Source organism: Carcharodon carcharias, chromosome 34, assembly GCF_017639515.1.
Source record: "Carcharodon carcharias isolate sCarCar2 chromosome 34, sCarCar2.pri, whole genome shotgun sequence".
Classification (NCBI taxonomy): domain Eukaryota; kingdom Metazoa; phylum Chordata; class Chondrichthyes; order Lamniformes; family Lamnidae; genus Carcharodon; species Carcharodon carcharias.
The window spans coordinates 13,610,588-13,634,462 of NC_054500.1; the positions used below are offsets into that span (position 1 = coordinate 13,610,588).

Below are 23,875 nucleotides of genomic sequence, written 5' to 3' on the forward strand. Positions count from 1 at the left end.
GTACTGGTGGGGACAAGTCTGTCACTGTATAACACTGGGGTACAGTACTGGTGGGTTCTGGTCTGGCACTGTATAACACTGGGGTACAGTACTGGTGGGGACGGGTCTGTCACTGTATAACACTGGGGTACAGTACTGGTGGGGACGGGTCTGTCACTGTATAACACTGGGGTACAGTACTGGTGGGGACGGGTCTGTCACTGTATAACAATGGGGAACAGTACTGGTGGGGATGGGTCTGTCACTGTATAACACTGGGGTACAGTACTGGTGGGGACGGGTCTGTCACTGTATAACACTGGGGTACAGTACTGGTGGGGACGGGTCTGTCACTGTATAACAATGGGGAACAGTACTGGTGGGTACGGGTCTGTCACTGTATAACACTGGGATACAGTACTGGTGGGGACAGGTCTGTCACTGTATAACACTGGGGTACAGTACTGGTGGGGACAGGTCTGTCACTGTATAACACTGTGGTATGATACTGGGGAGGACGGGTCTGTCAATGTATAACACTGGGGTATGATACTGGGGGGGACGGGTCTGTCACTGTATAAAACTGGGGTACAGTACTGGTGGGGACGGGTCTGTCACTGTATAACACTGGGGTAGAGTACTGGTGGGGACGGGTCTGTCACTGTATAACACTGGGGTACAGTACTGGTGGGGACGGGTCGGTCACTGTATAACACTGGGGTACAGTACTGGTGGGAACAGGTCTGTTGCTGTATAACACTGGGGTACAGTACTGGTGGGGACAAGTCTGTCACTGTATAACACTGGGGTACAGTACTGGTGGGTTCTGGTCTGGCACTGTATAACACTGGGGTACAGTACTGGTGGGGACGGGTCTGTCACTGTATAACACTGGGGTACAGTACTGGTGGGGACGGGTCTGTCACTGTATCACAATGGGGAACAGTACTGGTGGGGATGGGTCTGTCACTGTATAACACTGGGGTACAGTACTGGTGGGGACTTGTTTGTCACTGTATAACGCTGGGGTACAGTACTGGTGGGGACTGGTCTGTCACTGTATAACGCTGGGGTACAGTACTGGTGGGGACACGTCTGTCACTGTATAACACTGGGGTACAGTACTGTGGGGACTGGTCTGTCACTGTATAACACTGGGGTACAGTACTGGTGGGAACAGGTCTGTCACGGTATAACACTGGGGTACAGTACTGGTGGGGACGGGTCTGTCACTGTATAACACTTGGGTAGAGTACTGGTGGGGACGGGTCTGTCACTGTATAACACTGGGGTACAGTACTGGTGGGGACGGGTCTGTCACTGTATAACACTGGGTTACAGTACTGGTGAGGACGGTCTGTCACTGCATAACAGTGGGGTACAGTACCGCTGCGGACAGGTCTGTCACTGTATAACACTGGGGTACAGTACTGTGGGGACATTTTTGCCACTGTATAACACTGGGTTACAGTACTGTGGGGACATTTTTGTCACTGTATAACACTGCGGTATGATACTGGGGAGGACGGGTCTGTCAATGTATAGCACTGGGGTATGATACTGGGGGGGACGGGTCTGTCACTGTATAAAACTGGGGTACAGTACTGGTGGGGACGGGTCTGTCACTGTATAACACTGGGGTAGAGTACTGGTGGGGACGGGTCTGTCACTGTATAACACTGGGGTACAGTACTGGTGGGGACGGGTCTGTCACTGTATAACACTGGGGTAGAGTACTGGTGGGGACGGGTCTGTCACTGTATAACACTGGGGTACAGTACTGGTGGGGACAGGTCTGTCACTGCATAACACTGGGGTACAGTACTGGTGGGAACAGGTCTGTTGCTGTATAACACTGGGGTACAGTACTGGTGGGGACAGGTCTGTCACTGTATAACACTGGGGTACAGTACTGATGGGGACAGGTCTGTCACTGTATAACACTGGGGTACAGTACTGGTGGGGACGGGTCTGTCACTGTATAACACTGGGTTACAGTACTGGTGGGGACGGTCTGTCACTGCATAACGCTGGGGTACAGTACTGCTGGGGACGGGTCTGTCACTGTATAACAGTGGGGTACAGTACTGTGGGGACATTTTTGTCACTGTATAACACTGGGTTACAGTACTGTGGGGACATTTTTGTCACTGTATAACACTGGGGTACAGTACTGATGGGGATAGGTCTGTCACTGTATAATGTTGGGGTACAGTACTTGTGGGGTCTGGTCTGTCACTGTATAACACTGGGGTACAGTACTGGTGGGGATGGGTCTGTCACTGTATAACACGGGTACAGTACTGGTGGGGACGGGTCTGTCACTGTATAACACTTGGGTACAGTACTGGTGGGGACAGGTCTGTCACTGTATAACACTGGGGTACAGTACTGGTGGGGACGGGTCTGTCACTGTATAACACTGCGGTACAGTACTGGTGGGGACGGGTCTGTCACTGTATAACACTGGGGTACAGTACTGTGGGGACAGGTCTGTCACTGTATAACACTAGGGTACAGTACTGGTGGGTACGGGTCTGTCACTGTATAACACTGGGGTACATTACTGGTGTGTTCTGGTCTGTTACTGTATAACACTGGGGTACAGTACTGTTGGGACAGGTCTGTCACTGTATAACACTGGGGTACAGTACTGGTGGGGACGGGTCTGTCACTGTATAACACTGGGGTACAGTACTGTGGGGTCTGGTCTGTCACTGTATAACACTGGGGTACAGTACTGTGGGGACGGGTCTGTCACTGTATAACAATGGGGTACAGTACTGGTGGGGACGGGTCTGTCAATGTATAACACTGGGGTACAATACTGGGGGGGGGCGGGTCTGTCACTGTATAAAACTGGGGTACAGTACTGGTGGGGACGGTCTGTCACTGCATAACACTGGGGTACAGTACCGCTGGGGACAGGTGTGTCACTGTATAACACTGGGGTACAGTACTGTGGGGACATTTTTGCCACTGTATAACACTGGGTTACAGTACTGTGGGGACATTTTTGTCACTGTATAACACTGGGGTACAGTACTGATGGGGATAGGTCTGTCACTGTATAATGCTGGGGTACAGTGCTGGTGGGGTCTGGTCTGTCACTGTATAACACTGGGGTACAGTACTGGTGGGGACGGGTCTGTCACTGTATAACAATGGGGTACAGTACTGGTGGGGACGGGTCTGTCACTGTATAACACTGGGGTACAGTACTGGTGGGTACGGGTCTGTCACTGTATAACACTGGGGTACAGTACTGGTGAGTTCTGGTCTGTCACTGTATAACACTGGGGTACAGTACTGTGGGGACAGGTCTGTCACTGTATAACACTGGGGTACAGTACTGGTGGGGACGGGTCTGTCACTGTATAACACTGGGGTACAGTACTGTGGGGACGGGTCTGTCACTGTATAACAATGGGGTACAGTGGTGGGGACGGGTCTGTCACTGTATAACACTGGGGTACAGTACTGTGGGGACAGGTCTGTCACTGTATAACACTGGGGTACAGTACTGGTGGGTACGGGTCTGTCACTGTATAACACTGGGGTACATTACTGGTGTGTTCTGGTCTGTTACTGTATAACACTGGGGTACAGTACTGTTGGGACAGGTCTGTCACTGTATAACACTGGGGTACAGTACTGGTGGGGACGGGTCTGTCACTGTATAACACTGGGGTACAGTACTGTGGGGTCTGGTCTGTCACTGTATAACACTGGGGTACAGTACTGTGGGGACGGGTCTGTCACTGTATAACAATGGGGTACAGTACTGGTGGGGACGGGTCTGTCAATGTATAACACTGGGGTACAATACTGGGGGGGGGGCGGGTCTGTCACTGTATAAAACTGGGGTACAGTACTGGTGGGGACGGTCTGTCACTGCATAACACTGGGGTACAGTACCGCTGGGGACAGGTGTGTCACTGTATAACACTGGGGTACAGTACTGTGGGGACATTTTTGCCACTGTATAACACTGGGTTACAGTACTGTGGGGACATTTTTGTCACTGTATAACACTGGGGTACAGTACTGATGGGGATAGGTCTGTCACTGTATAATGCTGGGGTACAGTGCTGGTGGGGTCTGGTCTGTCACTGTATAACACTGGGGTACAGTACTGGTGGGGACGGGTCTGTCACTGTATAACAATGGGGTACAGTACTGGTGGGGACGGGTCTGTCACTGTATAACACTGGGGTACAGTACTGGTGGGTACGGGTCTGTCACTGTATAACACTGGGGTACAGTACTGGTGAGTTCTGGTCTGTCACTGTATAACACTGGGGTACAGTACTGTGGGGACAGGTCTGTCACTGTATAACACTGGGGTACAGTACTGGTGGGGACGGGTCTGTCACTGTATAACACTGGGGTACAGTACTGTGGGGACGGGTCTGTCACTGTATGACAATGGGGTACAGTGGTGGGGACGGGTCTGTCACTGTATAACACTGGGGTACAGTACTGGTGGGGACAGGTCTGTCACTGTATAACACTGGGGTACAATACTGGTGGGGACCGGTCTGTCACTGTATAACACTGGGGTACAGTACTGGTGGGGACTGGTCTGTCACTGTATAACACTGGGGTACAGTACTGGTGGGGACAGGTCTGTCACTGTATAACACTGGGGTATGATACTGGGGGGGACGGGTCTGTCACTGTATAAAACTGGGGTACAGTACTGGTGGGGACGGGTCTGTCACTGTATAACACTGGGGTAGAGTACTGGTGGGGACGGGTCTGTCACTGTATAACACTGGGGTACAGTACTGGTGGGGACGGGTCTGTCACTGTATAACACTGGGGTACAGTACTGGTGGGAACAGGTCTGTTGCTGTATAACACTGTGGTATGATACTGGGGAGGACGGGTCTGTCAATGTATAACACTGGGGTATGATACTGGGGGGGACGGGTCTGTCACTGTATAAAACTGGGGTACAGTACTGGTGGGGACGGGTCTGTCACTGTATAACACTGGGGTAGAGTACTGGTGGGGACGGGTCTGTCACTGTATAACACTGGGGTACAGTACTGGTGGGGACGGGTCGGTCACTGTATAACACTGGGGTACAGTACTGGTGGGAACAGGTCTGTTGCTGTATAACACTGGGGTACAGTACTGGTGGGGACAAGTCTGTCACTGTATAACACTGGGGTACAGTACTGGTGGGTTCTGGTCTGGCACTGTATAACACTGGGGTACAGTACTGGTGGGGACGGGTCTGTCACTGTATAACACTGGGGTACAGTACTGGTGGGGACGGGTCTGTCACTGTATCACAATGGGGAACAGTACTGGTGGGGATGGGTCTGTCACTGTATAACACTGGGGTACAGTACTGGTGGGGACTTGTTTGTCACTGTATAACGCTGGGGTACAGTACTGGTGGGGACTGGTCTGTCACTGTATAACGCTGGGGTACAGTACTGGTGGGGACAGGTCTGTCACTGTATAACACTGGGGTACAGTACTGTGGGGACTGGTCTGTCACTGTATAACACTGGGGTACAGTACTGGTGGGAACAGGTCTGTCACGGTATAACACTGGGGTACAGTACTGGTGGGGACGGGTCTGTCACTGTATAACACTGGGGTAGAGTACTGGTGGGGACGGGTCTGTCACTGTATAACACTGGGGTACAGTACTGGTGGGGACGGGTCTGTCACTGTATAACACTGGGTTACAGTACTGGTGAGGACGGTCTGTCACTGCATAACAGTGGGGTACAGTACCGCTGCGGACAGGTCTGTCACTGTATAACACTGGGGTACAGTACTGTGGGGACATTTTTGCCACTGTATAACACTGGGTTACAGTACTGTGGGGACATTTTTGTCACTGTATAACACTGCGGTATGATACTGGGGAGGACGGGTCTGTCAATGTATAACACTGGGGTATGATACTGGGGGGGACGGGTCTGTCACTGTATAAAACTGGGGTACAGTACTGGTGGGGACGGGTCTGTCACTGTATAACACTGGGGTAGAGTACTGGTGGGGACGGGTCTGTCACTGTATAACACTGGGGTACAGTACTGGTGGGGACAGGTCTGTCACTGCATAACACTGGGGTACAGTACTGGTGGGAACAGGTCTGTTGCTGTATAACACTGGGGTACAGTACTGGTGGGGACAGGTCTGTCACTGTATAACACTGGGGTACAGTACTGATGGGGACAGGTCTGTCACTGTATAACACTGGGGTACAGTACTGGTGGGGACGGGTCTGTCACTGTATAACACTGGGTTACAGTACTGGTGGGGACGGTCTGTCACTGCATAACGCTGGGGTACAGTACTGCTGGGGACGGTTCTGTCACTGTATAACAGTGGGGTACAGTACTGTGGGGACATTTTTGTCACTGTATAACACTGGGTTACAGTACTGTGGGGACATTTTTGTCACTGTATAACACTGGGGTACAGTACTGATGGGGATAGGTCTGTCACTGTATAATGTTGGGGTACAGTACTTGTGGGGTCTGGTCTGTCACTGTATAACACTTGGGTACAGTACTGGTGGGGACAGGTCTGTCACTGTATAACACTGGGGTACAGTACTGGTGGGGACAGGTCTGTCACTGTATAACACTGGGGTACAGTACTGGTGGGGACGGGTCTGTCACTGTATAACACTGCGGTACAGTACTGGTGGGGACGGGTCTGTCACTGTATAACACTGGGGTACAGTGCTGTGGGGACAGGTCTGTCACTGTATAACACTGGGGTACAGTACTGGTGGGTACGGGTCTGTCACTGTATAACACTGGGGTACAGTACTGGTGTGTTCTGGTCTGTTACTGTATAACACTGGGGTACAGTACTGTTGGGACAGGTCTGTCACTGTATAACACTGGGGTACAGTACTGGTGGGGACGGGTCTGTCACTGTATAACACTGGGGTACAGTACTGTGGGGTCTGGTCTGTCACTGTATAACACTGGGGTACAGTACTGTGGGGACGGGTCTGTCACTGTATAACAATGGGGTACAGTACTGGTGGGGACGGGTCTGTCAATGTATAACACTGGGGTACAATACTGGGGGGGGGCGGGTCTGTCACTGTATAAAACTGGGGTACAGTACTGGTGGGGACGGTCTGTCACTGCATAACACTGGGGTACAGTACCGCTGGGGACAGGTGTGTCACTGTATAACACTGGGGTACAGTACTGTGGGGACATTTTTGCCACTGTATAACACTGGGTTACAGTACTGTGGGGACATTTTTGTCACTGTATAACACTGGGGTACAGTACTGATGGGGATAGGTCTGTCACTGTATAATGCTGGGGTACAGTGCTGGTGGGGTCTGGTCTGTCACTGTATAACACTGGGGTACAGTACTGGTGGGGACGGGTCTGTCACTGTATAACAATGGGGTACAGTACTGGTGGGGACGGGTCTGTCACTGTATAACACTGGGGTACAGTACTGGTGGGTACGGGTCTGTCACTGTATAACACTGGGGTACAGTACTGGTGAGTTCTGGTCTGTCACTGTATAACACTGGGGTACAGTACTGTGGGGACAGGTCTGTCACTGTATAACACTGGGGTACAGTACTGGTGGGGACGGGTCTGTCACTGTATAACACTGGGGTACAGTACTGTGGGGACGGGTCTGTCACTGTATAACAATGGGGTACAGTGGTGGGGACGGGTCTGTCACTGTATAACACTGGGGTACAGTACTGGTGGGGACAGGTCTGTCACTGTATAACACTGGGGTACAATACTGGTGGGGACCGGTCTGTCACTGTATAACACTGGGGTACAGTACTGGTGGGGACTGGTCTGTCACTGTATAACACTGGGGTACAGTACTGGTGGGGACAGGTCTGTCACTGTATAACACTGGGGTATGATACTGGGGGGGACGGGTCTGTCACTGTATAAAACTGGGGTACAGTACTGGTGGGGACGGGTCTGTCACTGTATAACACTGGGGTAGAGTACTGGTGGGGACGGGTCTGTCACTGTATAACACTGGGGTACAGTACTGGTGGGGACGGGTCTGTCACTGTATAACACTGGGGTACAGTACTGGTGGGAACAGGTCTGTTGCTGTATAACACGGGTGCAGTACTGGTGGGGACAAGTCTGTCACTGTATAACACTGGGGTACAGTACTGGTGGGTTCTGGTCTGTCACTGTATAACACGGGTACAGTACTGGTGGGAACAGGTCTGTTGCTGTATAACACTGGGGTACAGTACTGGTGGGGACAAGTCTGTCACTGTATAACACTGGGGTACGGTACTGGTGGGCACAGGTCTGTCACTGCATAACACTGGGGTACAGTACTGGTGGGAACACGTCTGTCACTGTATAACACTGGGGTACAGTACTGGTGGGGACAGGTCTGTCACTGTATAACACTGGGGTACAGTACTGGTGTGGACAGGTCTGTCACTGTATAACACTGGGGTACAGTACTGTTGGTGTCTGGTCTGTCACTGTATAACACTGGGGTACAGTACTGTTGGGGTCTGGTCTGTCACTGTATAACACTGGGGTACAGTACTGGTGGGGTCTGGTCTGTCACTGTATAACACTGGGGTACAGTACTGGTGGGGACGGGTCTGTCACTGTATAACACTGGGGTACAGTACCGGTGGGGACGGGTCTGCCACTGTATAACACTGGCGTACAGTACTGGTGGGGATGGGTCTGTCACTGTATAACACTTGGGTACAGTACCGGTGTGGGCAGGTCCGTCTCTGTATAACACTGGGGTACAGTTCTGGTGGGGTCTTTTCTGTCACTGTATAACACTGGGGTACAGTACTGGTGGGGACAGGTCTGTCTCTGTATAACACTGGGGTACGATACTGGGGGGAACAGGTCTGTCCCTGTATAACACTGGGGTACAGTACTGGTGGGGACAGGTCTGTCACTGTATAACACTGGGATACAGTACTGGTGGGGACAGGTCTGTCACTGCATAACACTGTGGTACAGTACTGGTGGGGACAGGTCTGTCATTGTATAACACGGGTACAGTACTGGTGGGGACAGGTCAGTCACTGTATAACACTGGGGTACTGTACTGGTGGGGACAGGTCTGTCACTGTATAACACTGGTGTCCAGTACTGGTGGGGACAGGTTCATCACTGTATAACACTGGGGTACAGTACTGGTGGGGACGGGTCTGTCACTGTATAACACTGGGGTACAGTACTGGTGGGGACGGGTCTGTCACTGTATAACACTGGGGTACAGTACTGGTGGGGACGGGTCTGTCACTGTGTAACACTGGGGTACAGTACTGGTGGGGACGGGTCTGTCACTGTATAACTCTGGGGTACAGTACTGGTGGGGACGGGTCTGTTACTGTATAACACTGGGGTACAGTACTGGTGGGGACGGGTCTGTCACTGTATAACACTGGGGTACAGTTCTGGTGGTGTCTTGTCTGTCACTCTTTAACTTCCAGGAACAGTGCTTATTACAATGCAGCATTCTAGGAGCCACAGCTCACGTTCCACATTACCAACACCTGCTTTTCATTAAACCTGAATGACTTCATGCACCTCCTTTGTTACCTGCAGTTGTTTTCGTTGTGTGATCCCATCCCCTCCCTGGAGTGCTTTAATCCACAAGCTGTGAACAAGTTTTGTCAGGTTCTCAGTCTAATGGCAGCTTAAAGGATTGTGTGGGCATTAATTTGACAAACTACTGCGGTTGAAATCAGACAGGCAGCTTCATGAAGGTGACGCTCACACACAGCCCCGGGTCCCTGGCATATCTGTGGTGGGGGTGGAGGAGGTGGATATGGCATTCAGGAGATCAGGCCCTCCATCCCTCTCGGGCTTAAGTGGAAAGCAGATCAGGCGGGTCATATTACAGCTCGCCTGCTTCTCAAACCCCTATGCATTTCCTCATTACCTCGATCCAAAACGCTGCTGCTTTTGACTTAACCCTACGTACACATGAACATAGAAACGTAGAAACTAGGAGCAGGAGGAGGCCATTCGGTCCTTCGAGCCTGCTTCACCATCCAATATGATCATGGCTGATCATCTAACTCAACAGCCTGATCCCGCTTTCTCCCCATACCCTTTGATCCCTTTTGCCCCAAGAGCTATATCTAACTCCTTCTTGAAAACATACAATGTTTTGGCCTCAACTACTTTCTGTGGTAGCGAATTCCACAGACTCACCACTCTCTGGGTGAAGACATTTCTCCTCATCTCAGTCCTAGATGGTCTACCCCGTATCCTCAGACTGTGACCTCCCCCCCACCCCGGTTCTGGGCCTGAACTTCCAGCTGGGCAGGCTGGGCACGACTGGCAAGACCCAGGATCGGCCGGGGAACGACCACCATCGCCCCCCCACCCCCACCCCGACCGGCTGACCAATTGACGAGCAGCCAGCATGAAGCGGGTGCCGGAAAGCTCAGCGCTGCCGGGGACGGGGGGGTGGGGGATGGTGGGTGGGTGACAATGTCGACGTTGTCCCGGGCGAGCGCTGACAGCAAAGTCCCCCCTCCTCCTACCCCCACCGAAGGCCGAGAGCTGCCTCTGGGAGCTGAAGGCCCGAAACGGCGAAAGTGAAGGTTTCGCAAGCTGAAGAAAGTCTCCGTGCGTCACAATCGATCGCTTAGCGAACGAAGACGCTGCCCGCGGAAATTTATTTGTATTTTACCTCATCCGGCCGGCGGGTGAGGCCTGATCAGAAATGTACAGGCCGCCCGGCCGATTGGCCCCTCCGCCAACCGGAAGGTTGGACTCGCTGTGTAAAGTGACGGACAATTGCGCTGATAATGGGCTTAGTGGCCCCTCTTAATTGTCGGCACTTCCAACTTTTGCGTGCGCCCGCCAACCAAAAATATCGCCCAAGTGTGGGATGAGGTGGGGACGCTCGCCCGATTTCATGCCCGATCGGCGTAAGGTTCAGCCCCGTGAACTCGGAGCTCGGGAGTAGGCCATTCAGCCCCTCGAGCCTCCTCCGCCATTCATTAAATCATTGGCTGATTCTGATTGTGGCCTCAGCTCCGCATTCCTGCCTAACCCCCCCCCCCCCACCCCCCACCATAACCTCTGACTCCCTTCGTCAAGAAACTGTCTACCTCTGCCTCAAAAATATTCAGTGACCCTGTTCCCCGCCACTCCCTGGGGAAGAGAGTTCATCAGATTCACGATCCTCAGGTAAAATCGTTCTCCTCATCTCTGTCTTAAAGGGGAGACCCCTTATTTTTAAACTGTGCCCCCTAGTTCTAGTCTCTCCCACAAGGGGAAACATTCTCTCAGCATCTGCCCTGTCAAGTCACCTCAGGATTTTATATGTTTCCATAAGATCACTTCTCATTCTCCGAAACTCCGATATATACAGGCCCAGCCTGTCCAGTCTTTCCTCATAAATTGGAAAGCTAACCGATTCATTACCCAATTGGATGATGCTTGACTGTCAGCCAAACAGCCTTTTTTCTCCCATTTCAATATTTTTACCTCTGGTAAGGAGAAATGTTCAAAGAAAATGCTTTTAAAAAAAAACAATCTTTCTTGGTGTCCCGAGGATCTTTCCCCAGGGTTGCTCACAGCAGTGTCGTGGAGATTTATCTTCAATTCCTGGAGACTTCAGGCTAACCCTGGGGGGTTGGCAACCCTACTGGCAAGGCCAGCATTTATTGCCCATCCCTAATTGCCCCTTGAGAAGGCGGGGGTGAGCTGCCTCCCTGAGCCGCTGCAGTCCCTGTGGTGTAGGTACACCCACTGTGCTGTTAGGGAGGGAGTTCCAGGATTTTGACCCAGCGACAGTGAAGGAATGGCCGATATATTTTCATAGAGACCCTGGACTTGGGGGAGCTCTCAACCAATGGCGGGCATCTGGGGGAGGGGCAGTAGAAGGTTGGAGGCCAGGTGATGAAATCTGGAATATGTCAGAGTTGGCAACTCCACACCAGAAATGTTCCCCCAGTTTGGGTTGGGCCTCACTGGAACAATGCAGCAGGCCAAGGACGGACATGTGGGCATGAGAGCAGGGTGGGGTGTTGAAATGGCAAGCGACAGGGAGGTCTGGGTCATGCTTGCGGACAGACCGAAGGTGTTCTGCAAAGCGGTCACCCAGTCTGCGTTTGTAGAGGAATGTAGAGGAAACCACATTGGGAGCAGCGAATGCAGTAGACTAAATTGAGGGAAGTGCAAGTGAAATGCTGCTTCACTTGAAAGGAGTGTTTGGGCCCTTGGACGGTGAGGAGAGAGGAAGTGAAGGGGCAGGTGTTACACCTTCTGCGGTTGCATGGGAAGATGCCGTGGGAGGGGGTTGAGGTGCTGGGGGTTGAGATGGAGGAGTGGGCCAGGTTGTTAATGGGAGGTTTGGAAGAGATGTTCAAAGTCTTTTACATGGAGCAAATAATGAGAAAGTGTTTACAGCAGCAGGAGGGTGGGTAACCGTGGGGACAGAGATCTAGAGCAATTGGCAAAAAACAATCAGAGTGGAAGTGGAAAAAGAACCTTTTATTTTTACGCAGTGAGTTGTTGTGGTCTGGAAGGTGCTGCCTGAAAGGGCGGCGGAAGCAGATTCAATGGGGGATCTTCAAACAGGGGAATGGGATAAATATTGGATATAGACTGAGGGGGAAGAGCAGGGGGAGCAGGGCTAGCTGAACATAGAGCTGGGACAGGTACAATGACCTCTTCCTGGTGGGGCTGTTGTGAAGATTCAGTGCTGAGACTGTGTATATGTATATATATGTATGTGTGTGTGTGTGTGTGATTCTCTCTCTTTCTCTCTCTCTGGTCTTCCAGTTCGGAGTGCTGCTGTGGTTGATGACATATGTCGGAGCTGTATTTAATGGACTCACACTCACCATTCTGGGTAAGGTGCAAGTTACAGTGACTACATCTGTTCAAGGCAGGCTGCGGTGGACATTCCAGCTCCGGGCTTTGCCTGTGGCTTTGCCGTGAGCGCTCCTTTGGGACTGAGTTTCTGCAAGGAATCCCCCTCCCATCAGCTGTTGTCACCTTGGCAGAGGGGTGGAAAAATGCGCAGGAGAGTCCCTGCCGGATTCGTTCTGTCACTCAAAGCCCCAGAGCTGTAACTGACTCAGCGATAAGGCACGGGCGTCCCTTGTGGAACTGAGCGTGCAAATCAGCAAGGACCTCGACTTCTAGCGTGTGAACTGGTCTCACACAGGTGGGGGGGGGGTGGGTGGTGGTGACCGGGACCTTGATGACGGGTCAGGTTTAATTTCGCAACTTTGCCCCTTTTTAATTCTCCGCACTTACACATCTGGAAAACGGAATCTGGAATTGACAGCTAGTCTCAACGATGGTGACCATGAGGCCATCATGGGTGGTGTAAAAAAAAAAACCCATCTGGGTCACTAATGCCCCTTTAGGGGAAGGAAATCTGCCATCCTCGCCCGGTCTGGCCTACATGTGACTCCAGACCCACGGCGATGTGGCTGACTCTTAACTGCCCCGCGAAATGACCTGTCAGTTCAGGGGAAGTTAGGGCTGGGCAAAAAAGTGAGATGTCCGCGTCCCGGGAAAGTATAAATTTCAAAAGATGTTCCACCCGCCCTGACTTGTTTCTTTCTCATGTCCTCAGTGGCAGTTGCTGTCTTCATCGTCCCCTTGGTATACCGGAAGCACAAGGTTAGTATTGGAGCTTCCTTCCCTCCTCCACTTGCTGCCCCTTACCATTATGCACAGAGACGTGGGCCATTCACATGTGGAGAGCTGCAGTAAAATGGCCTCAGTAACAAGAGGGAAACCACCAAGCTGCTGGTGGCTTTCCAGTGCCCCCTGCTGGGCAGTATGTGTGTGGGGGGGGGGTGGGGGCCAGGGGCGGGAGGTTTGGTGGGGACAGGGGGGTCAGCCCCTTCTGCGACGCCTCCCTTTGCCGAATAGACTGCTGGACAGGCACAGCTCAGGCTTGCACTAAAAGGATGGGGAATTTGAGACGGGAGCATGCCGGGAGAAGGGAAACCATGACCATTTAGCCATCAATATTTCTTGCTGGGAACCAGCAGGAGTTCGCCGATAGGGACGGAGGTTCCCCTCCTCCCCCACCCCCACCCCCACCCCATAATCCCCATCCCCACCTTTGAGCACCCTCCCACCTGCTGTGCAGTGAACACTCCCTCTCCCATTCCCCATTTACCGTATGCTGGTTCCCCCAGTTCCTAATGCACTTCATAGTGTGTGTGTATGTGGGTGGGTAGGGTGAGGGGTGGGTGAGGGGTGGGGGGAGTGGTATGGGTGGGGGGGAAGAAGTGGGGGTGGGGCACTGTTTCAAGTGGCAGCCCTGCACTGGCTGGGGAACGAGCTCTCGCTGTGTGACAGAGAAATCCTGAACCTCCTGCTTAACTAACCCCATTGCAAATCTTCCATTTCTCTGCAGGTTCACATCAACCAGTACCTGGGGCTGGTGAGAGGACACATCCAGAATTTGACATCAAAGTAGGCTCCTCTTCACTGGGGTTTGGCTAATATCAAAGAGGGGATGGTTGGGCGGGGTAATGGAGCCCTGACAAGTGCTCAGCTCTCTTGGGGACTCTGTCCTGCCAAGTCAGATCCCTATGGGAATATCTGCAAATGGGGCCACCGCAGTAAAATCAGAGCTAAGCTACATATCGTCGAGCTGATATCATTTGACAGCAGGATGGTTTTGTGTATATATATATATATATATATATATGTGTGTGTGTGTGCATGTATGCTGGGTTTAATTATGTGTATAAGGGGTGGGAGTGTATGTGAGTACGGGGATGGACAGAGTGTGTGAATGTGTGGGGGTGAGTCTGTGTGTGTTTCAGTGGTACCTACGCGTGTTTTTGAACATGTGTGTGAGTGTATGTAAGGGGGTTTGGAGCCAGCTTTCCTCTCCTTGGAAGCCAGAGTATGGTTATGTCCCAGCAAAGCTGAGAGAGACTCTCAGGGTGAGAGATTTCCACCCCCCCGCCCCTCACCCTGAGTTATTGCTGAGGGAGGCAGGGGCAGCCTAGGCTAAATGGAGTCTTCATACCAGTAACAGCTGCAAGAATCTGGAGAATTCATGCTGAGCTCATTGCCCTGACCCCCGCCCCACTAACCCCTCACCTTCTCTTTCCCCCTGACTCCTTTCTCTCTGACTGAACCCTCTACCCCACTGACCTGTGCCCCCTGACCCATCCTCCAGTGACCACTCCCCCACTGACACGGTCCCCAACGACCCCTATCCCCGACCGACTCTTCATCCACTAACTCCTCCCCCAGTGACCCCCCCCACAACTGACTGTCACCCATTGAACCCCCCCCCCCTCACTGAACCATTCCCCAGTGACCCCTTCCTCAATGACGTGCTCCCCACCAACCCCTCTCCCCCACTGACCCCTCCCCCATTTACCCATCCCCACAGTCTCCCACCAAACCCGCCCTCACGGAAGTGCCCCACTGATCCCTCCCCTGCTGTCCCCTCCCCCACTCACTCCCAACCCACTGACTCCCCCCATTTACCCCTGCCCACTGAAACCCCTCACTGAACCCTCCCCAGTGACCCTTCCCCCACTGACCCCTCCTTCAATGACATGCTCTCCACTGACCCCTCTCCCCACCCCCCATTGACCCCTCCTCCACTGACCCCTCCCCTAATTACCCCTCCCCCACTGTGTCCCTTTTACCCCACTGTCCCCTCCCCCACTGACCCCTCCCCCACTGACCCACAGACAAACACACACACACACACGCTCGGACCCTGCGGCCCCACACATTCTCTCAGCTGAGTCTCAGGGACCTGTACAAACTCACCTTTGCCTGCGGAAAGCTGCTTTATTTTTCATTTTTTGCGCACCGAGCGACACCTCCCTCCCTTCAATCCCTGTCTCTTCTCACTACAGAATCCAGGCGAAGCTCCCAGGTTCGAAACCCAAAGCAGAATAACAAGAGAAGATCCAGACCTGGGCTTGGCTGCACAGAGTGGACTCCTGGATCGGACAATGCAATTAATATTTATAAATGGAAGTCTTAACCACCTACCAACCAGAGCACAGGGACTTTAAGAGGCAACTTGTGACCATGTTAGATTTGCATCCTGTCCCAGGGACTGAAGACAATCCCCCCCCACCCCCCAAACCCCCTCAGGCAAAGTTACCTTTTCATCCGGGACATCCCTTTGCCCTCGGGACCTGAGCTGGTCTCTTCACAGTATCCATACCCCACGTGATCCTGGAGAGATCGACAGTGCCCACGTGTGGGAGGGAACAAAGTCAGAGGCAGCTGGGAGCCAAGCAAAGGGGTGAGGGTGGGAATTGTAGTGGTGGGGGGGGAGGGGTTGCTGGAATGGAGGGAGGTTTAGAGCACAGGCTGGAGGGATGAGATGGGGGTTGGCTCCAGGGTCGGTGGTGTCCATTAGAACTTGAGAACTAGGAGCAAGAGTAAATGATGGGGCCCCCTTCAGGACCATCATGGCTGATCTACCTCAGCTTCTCCCTCCACTTCCCCCACCTGCTCCCCCCCCCCACCATATCCCTGTGATTCCCTGAGAGACCTCAAATCTGGAGCATCCACAACCCTCTGGGGCTTGGCGAATTAGGTGGTGGGTTTAGCCTACACAGTGGGAGCTGTAAGCTGATGAGTTTAGGGTACAGGGTGGAAATTGTAGGGTGGTTGGGGGGGCGGTTAGACAGGGGGTTTAGGATATGGAGTGGGAGTTAGGGTGGGGTGGGCTTAGGGTACAGGGTGGGAGGTAGAGGGTGGGGTGGGGTTCAGGGTGTGGATTATAGGGTAGGGTGGGTTTAGGGTACAGGGTGGGAGGTAGAGGGTAGGGTGGGGTTCAGGGTGTGGATTATAGGGTAGGGTGGGTCTAGGGTACAGGTTGGGAGGTATAGACTGGGGTGGATTGAGGGTGGAGTGGGAGTTATAGAGTGGTGGGTTTAGACATAGGGGGTTTAGGGTACGGAGTGAAAATCCTTCACAATCACTCTGATAAATTTCCAACAGAAATGGAATCATAATTAACATTTACAGTGAATATTCAGTATGGAAGCCCCAGAAATTACACTAAACACTCGACTTGCCACACTGAACCCCAACTCCCTCTATCTTTCAGTGTTGTGCTGTCACTTGGTGCAGTGTCTACATTCATGCCACGTGTTAGCATTCTTATTCTATACCATCTCTATAAAGTTTGCTAATCTCATCAGGGAAATGCCGGAGATTCAATTGTTGCCTCCAGTACCATAGATTAGAGAGGGGAAAATCGAGTAGGATTCCTGCTCCTGATCTCTGTCTGGCTATTCCCGCTGGGAAGTGCTTGTGTGTGGATAACGCTTGAGGACAGGATTTTAGCTGTGATTCCCTTCATGTCCAATATCTTGCCAAAACTTGAAAAATGTCCACATGTATAATGCCGCTCAGTGTTCATGAGAACAGCCATCCTCAAAATTTAGCAACTGTGAGGGGGAAGCAGGGTTAAGGTTGGGGCAAAAAGTATGTATTTTTAAAAATGGTGCTCGCTGCGTATGAGACAAAACATCAAAATATAAGATATATTAAATTGTTACATCTGCATACAATCCCTGTTAACCTTTTCTCTATTATAAATTTCTATGTCCATGTTTACAAGGCTATGTAAACATGTCACGCTTCACTTACACCCTGCCACCAGTTGTAGTGCTGCAGCTCTGGCAGGCGGGTGAGATTATAGTGGGGGTGAAATTCAATTTTGGGTGGGAGCACAAAGCAGACAATGGTGGACAGACTGCCCATTATACACCCCTACACCTCAATAGAATAAGTCAGCCAGGTGTATGACAGGCGCGCCAGTCCATCTTGTGCTGCCACCTAAAGTTGAATGTCACGTCCAGCATGACAGGTTTACGTAGGCAATATCCATTATAAATGAGGATGTAGGAACTTATAACAGGAATACAAAAGTTAGAAGAGAATGTCTGATTTTATAAGGAGGAATGAATTACACCTGCATGTCCTCCTCCAATACACTCCACCCGTGTAATGCCAGGGAAGGTAAATTAATGTAATATATATACTCCTAAATTAAACAATGAAATTAATTAAAATTAAAAATTAAAATTAATTAAATTAAACATGTACTTCTTTCAATTTAGTACACTTGCATTCACCGCTCTCAATGCAGTCGGCTCTCCTATGGAGAGACCAAACGCAGATTGGGTGAGAGTTTTGCAGGACACCGTTCAGTCTGTGTGACCCTCGAGCTTCTTCACAGAATTGTTACGCGCACACAAGGGGGCCATTCGGCCCATCGTGTCTTGTCGTCCGTCAATTTAATTCTCCCTCTTGCTCCCACCCTGACCTTCCTGTCCTTGGTCTGCGGCAGTGTTCCATAAGACCATAAGACATAGGAGCAGCAATTAGGCCATTCAGCCCATCAAGTCTGCTCCGCCATTCAATCATGGCTGATAAGTTTCTCAACCCCATTCTCCCACCTTCTCCCCAGTAATCTTTCCTATGAAGCTCAAGGCAAGTTTGAGGAACAGCGTGAGAAAGGCACTTTACAGCCTTCCGGGTTCAACATTGAGTTAAACGATATCAGACTGTCATCTCCAGCCTCCCTCCACCCCCACTTTTACCCCATTGTCCCTCCCTTTGGCACTGCAGGGCCATCTTTTCTGTACTTAATCTTTTCTCTCTTCCATTCCACCGCAGCCCAATCCCTTCCAGCCGACCTCTCCTTCCTCGAAACCATCGCATCCCCAACTTTTCCCAGTGCTGATGAAAGGCCATCGACCTGAAACGTTAACTCTGTTTCTCCCTCCACAGATGCGGAGTATTCCCATCATTTTCTGACCTTATTTCAGATTCCCAGCACCCGCAGTATTTTGCATTTCTGACGAAGCATAAACCTCATTTGAAAAGCGAAGAAAGTATTGCTCTCGGGTGTTTGGGTTTCTGTCCGGGTGCAGAATATAAAATAAAGAGAATTGGTCGTTTGCAACAGGCGGGGCTGATGTGAGAATGGGATTTGAGGCATTTAAACTCGCAAACTCTCCTTGGGATTTCTGCAGGTCTGTTGCAACAGGCAGTGACTGTGCAATTCTCATGGATCAACTTATTTTCCAGAGCCCCTGTGTCTCAGAGGGGACTGACATCAGACTGTCACTTGCACCAAATCACAGCCATGAACTAGTTATTGTTGTGTCTCAATTGATAATGCACCAAGCTCTTTGTGAAAAAGTGGTGGGGGAGGGTTCAGATCCTATTCTGCCAGCAGCAGCAGCATTGCTGTTTGTGGGAGCTTTCTGTGCGCAAATTGGCTTCTGTTTCTGACATTATAGCAGTGGCTAAGACACAAAGTGCTAAGAGATGTCCTGCATATAATTGCAATTATAAAAGCTGCTGTATCAAAGCATTTTGTTTCTATTTAAAATATACTTGATTCTGAATAAATTTGTGATTAACGATATCTTACGCTGGCCAAGAGGGAGGTTTGTTATACCCTGACAGTATTAAAGCATGCTGAGAATCTGCATCCCCTCTCACAGGCTGTGGAGAGATCTCCACCTCGTTAATCTTCAGCGTCTTCAGGAGAGGAGACAGTAGAGGAAGGTTTACCCATTGTCCCAAATCCTCTGTCACTGTCAGTCACAGTGACGTGTCCCTGGTCAGTCCAAGACCCTGTGCTCTGTTGTTCAATGAATTATTTGAAAGTCTGAATTTGTAACAGAAAATGTACCTGCTTCTGAATCAGTGCAATAAACGAGGCTCTCCTCAACAAACAGTGTGTGATTTATATCTTAACACTGGTAGGTGACTGGAAGATTACAGGGAGGAAAGGAGGGGGAGAGAGTGAGGGAGGGAAGGAAAATGGGAGGGGATGAGAGAGATGGAGGGAAAGAGAGAGGGAGCATATGAGAGGGGAATGGGGAAGAGATGAGAGAGGGAGGGAATGAGAGAGAGAGAGAGGGAGGGAATGAGAGGGAGAGAGGGAGGGAATGAGAGAGGGAGGGAATGAGAGAGGGAGGGAATGAGAGAGAGAGGGAGGGAAGGAATGAGAGAGAGGGGGAGGGAATGAGAGAGGGGGAATGAGGGAGAGAGAGAGAGGGAATGAGAGAGAGAGAGAGGGAGGGAATGAGAGAGGGAGGGAATGAGAGAGAGAGGGAGGGAAGGAATGAGAGAGAGGGGGAGGGAATGAGAGAGAGGGGGAATGAGGGAGAGAGAGAGGGAATGAGAGAGAGAGAGAGGGAGGGAATGAGAGAGGGAGGGAATGAGAGAGAGAGGGAGGGAAGGAATGAGAGAGAGGGGGAGGTAATGAGAGAGAGGGGGAATGAGGGAGAGAGAGAGGGAGGGAATGAGAGAGAGAGAGAGGGAGGGAATGAGAGAGAGGGGAGGGACCTGATGGGGAGGTGTGACTGAGCCAGGAACAGGTAACAAGCGGAGTTGGGAGAACCAGGATCAGAAGCGGAGACAGCAGCATGGGGAACGTTGACTCTAACTTTCCGGGGGAGGTCGAGGTCCCTCCCGCGGGGGTCACCAAGCCCCCTACCCCGGGGCCGCGACCCGGGAGCCGGGAGAACCCGGTGCGGTTTCAGGGTCAGGATTACTGGAAAATCCGGAACCAGCTACTGCGGGACGAGCGGCTTTTCGAAGATCCCAATTTTCCGGCTGGGGAGGAGTCGCTGGGTCCGCTGATGAAGACAGGGGTCGAGTGGATTCGAGCCACTGTAAGAGTCTGGGTGCAGAGGGGCTAAAGTGGGTTCAACTAATCCCCAGACTGCACTCAGGTCAAAACCATCAGAATCTCACTCTGGTGGATCTGAGAAATGTTTCTTTTCCTCTAATTTAGTGACTCTGAGATTATTTCTTTTACAGCAACAGAATGTGTAACATATTTCTGCAGTGGCAGCTCTGATAATATACTTTAATACTTCTCACCTAACATTGCTGGCAGTGTGTCAGTATTGACAGGAGGCTCCCCCGGGAGTGCGTCAGTATTGACAGGAGGCTCCCCGGGGAGTGTGTCAGTATTTACAGGAGGCTCCCCGGAGAGGGTGTCAGTATTTACAGGGGGCCTCCAGGGAGTGTGTTAGTATTTACAGGGGATCTCCGGGGAGTGTGTTAGTATTTACAAGGGGTCTCTGGGAATGTGTCAGTTATTTACAGGGGGTCTCTGAGAGTGTGTCAATATTTACCGGGGCTCTCTGGGTGTGTGTCAGTATTTACAGGGGGTCCCCGGGCAGTGTGTCAGTATCTACAGGGTCTCTCTGAGAGTGTGTCAGTATTTACAGGGTGTCTCTGAGAGTGTGTCAGTATTTACAGGGTCTCTCTGAGAGTGTGTCAGTATTTACAGGGGGTCCCGGGGAGTGTGTCAGTATTTACAGGGTCTCTCTGAGAGTGTGTCAGTATTTACAGGGGGTCCCGGGGAGTGTGTCAGTATTTACAGGGGGTCCACGGGGAGTGTGTCAGTATTTACAGGGGGTCCCGGGGAGTGTGTCAGTATTTACAGGGGGTCCCCGGGGAGTGTGTCAGCATTTACAGGGGCTCTCTGGGAGTGTGTCAGTATTTACAGGGGTCCCTGGGGAGTGTGTCGGTATTTACAGGGGGTCCCCGGGGAATGTGTCAGTATTTACAGGGGCTCTCTGAGACTGTGTCAGTATTTAGAGTGGGTCCCGGGCAATGTGTCAGTATTTACAGGGGATCCCCAGAGAATGTGTCATTATTTTCAAGGGGTCCCCAGGGAGTGTGTCACTATTTACAGGGGGTCCCCGGGGAATGTGTCAGTATTTACGGGATGTCCCCGGGGAATGTGTCATTATTTACAAGGGGTCCCCGGGGAGTGTGCAGTTTTTACAGGGAGTCTCTGAGAGTGTGTCAGTATTTACAGGGGATCCCCGGGGGCTGTGTCAGTATTTACAGGGAGTCTCTGAGGGTGTGTCAGTATTTACAGGGGCTCTCTGAGAGTGTGTCAGTATGTACAGGGGGTCTCTGAGAGTGTCAGTATTTACAGGGGGTCTCTGAGAGTGTGTCAGTATTTACAGGGTCTCTCTGAGAGTGTGTCAGTATTTACAGGGAGTCCCGGGGAGTGTGTCAGTATTTACAGGGGGTACCCGGGGAGTGTGTCAGTATTTACAGGGGCTCTCTGCGAGTGTGTCAGTATTTACAGGGGTCCTTGGGGAGTGTGTCGGTATTTACAGGGGGTCCCCGGGGAATGTGTCAGTATTTACAGGGGCTCGCCGAGACTGTGTCAGTATTTAGAGTGGGTCCCGGGCAATGTGTCAGTATTTACAGGGGCTCTCTGAGACTGTGTCAGTGTTTACAGGAGCTCTCTGGGTGTGGGTCAGTGTTTACAGGGGGTCTCTGAGAGTGTGTCAGTATTTACAGGGGCTCTCTGAGACTGTGTCAGTGTTTACAGGAGCTCTCTAGGTGTGGGTCAGTGTTTACAGGGGGTCTCTGAGAGTGTGTCAGTATTTACAGGGGCTCCCTGAGAGTGTGTCAGTATTTACAGGGGCTCTCTGAGAGTGTGTCACTATTTACAGGAGCTCTCTGGGAGTGTGTCAGTATTTACAGGGAGTCTCTGGGGGTGTGTCAATATTTACAGGGGGTCTCTGAGAGTGTGTCAGTATTTACAGGGGCTCTCTGGGAGTGTGTCAGTATTTACAGGGGCTCTCTGGGAGTGTGTCAGTATTTACAAGGGCTCCTTGAGAGTGTGTCAGTATTTACAGGGGCTCTCTGGGAGTGTGTCAGTATATACAGGGGGTCCCCGGGGACTGTGTCAGTATTTACAGGAATCTCTGAGAGTGTGTCAGTGTGTACAGGGTGTCTCTGAGAGTGTGTCAGTATTTACAGGGGCTCTCTGAGAGTGTGTCAGTATTTACAGGGGGTCTCTGAGAGTGTGTCAGTATTTACAGGGTCTCTCTGAGAGTGTGTCAGTATTTCCAGGGAGTCTCTGAGAGTGTGTCAGTATTTACATGGGGTCTCTGAGAGTGTGTCAGTATTTACAGGGGCTCTCTGAGAATGTGTCAGTATTTACAGGGGCTCTCTGAGAGTGTGTCAGTATTTACAGGGAGTCTCTGGGAGTGTTTCAGTATTTACAGGGGCTCTCTGAGAGTGTGTCAGTGTCTAAAGGGTGTCTCTGAGAGTGTGTCAGTATTTACAGGGCCTCTCTGAGAGTGTGTCAGTATTTACCGGGGGTTTCTGAGAGTGTGTCAGTATTTTCAGGGGCCCTCTGGATGTGGGTCAGTGTTTACAGGGGGTCTCTGAGAGTGTATCAGTATTTACAGGGGGTCTCGGAGAGTGTGTCAGTATTTACTGGGGCTCTCTGAGAGCGTGTCAGTATTTACAGGGGCACTCTGAGAGCGTTTCAGTATTTACAGGGGCTCTTTGAGAGTATGTCATTATTTACAGGCAATCTCTGATAGTGTGTCAGTATTTACAGGGAGTCTCTGAAAGTTTGTCAGTACTTACTGGGGTTCTCTGAGAGTGTGTCAGTATTTACTGGGGCTCTCTGAGAGCGTGTCAGTATTTACAGGGGCTTTCTGAGAGTGTGTCAATATTTACAGGGAGTCTCTGAGAGTGTCAGTATATACAGGGGCACTCTCAGAGTGTGTCAGTATTTACAGGCGGTCCCGGGGACTGTGTCAGTATTTACAGGAATCTCTGAGAGTGTGTCAGTGTGTACAGGGGCTCTCTGAGACCGTGTCAGTATTTACAGGGAGTCTCTGAGAGTGTGTCTGTATTTACAGGGGCTCTCTGGGAGCGTGTCAGTATTTACAGGGAGTCTCTGAGAGTGTGTCAGTATTTACAGAGGCTCTCTGAGAGTATGTCAGTATATACAGGGGCGCTCTGAGAGTGTGTCAGTTTTTACAGGGGCTCTCTGAGAGTGTGTCAGTATTAACAGGGGCTCTCTGAGAGTGTGTCAGTATTTACAGGGGGTCTCTGAGAGTGTGTCAGTATTTACAGGGAGT

General features: G+C 51.4%; 2 protein-coding genes across 4 annotated transcripts in view; both read left to right on the top strand.

Moving 5' to 3' along the window:
• LOC121272641 (reticulon-1-A-like) overlaps nt 1-16,205 on the top strand; it is an 84,125-nt gene extending 67,920 nt beyond the window's left edge. For all 3 annotated transcript variants that reach the window (XM_041179334.1, XM_041179333.1, XM_041179335.1), the window contains 4 exons: nt 12,759-12,828; nt 13,564-13,610; nt 14,359-14,417; nt 15,833-16,205. In XM_041179334.1, coding sequence (XP_041035268.1) covers nt 12,759-12,828; nt 13,564-13,610; nt 14,359-14,417; nt 15,833-15,875 — 219 coding nt within the window. In that variant the 3' untranslated portion in view covers nt 15,876-16,205. The remainder of the gene's footprint in view (nt 1-12,758; nt 12,829-13,563; nt 13,611-14,358; nt 14,418-15,832) is intronic.
• A 4,126-nt stretch (nt 16,206-20,331) lies between these two features.
• Nucleotides 20,332-23,875, top strand: part of LOC121272554 (calpain-2 catalytic subunit-like) — a 93,165-nt gene continuing 89,621 nt past the window's right edge. Inside the window, exon 1 of the mRNA XM_041179204.1 lies at nt 20,332-20,635. Within this exon, the coding sequence (XP_041035138.1) occupies nt 20,387-20,635 (249 nt within the window). The 5' untranslated portion in view covers nt 20,332-20,386. The remainder of the gene's footprint in view (nt 20,636-23,875) is intronic.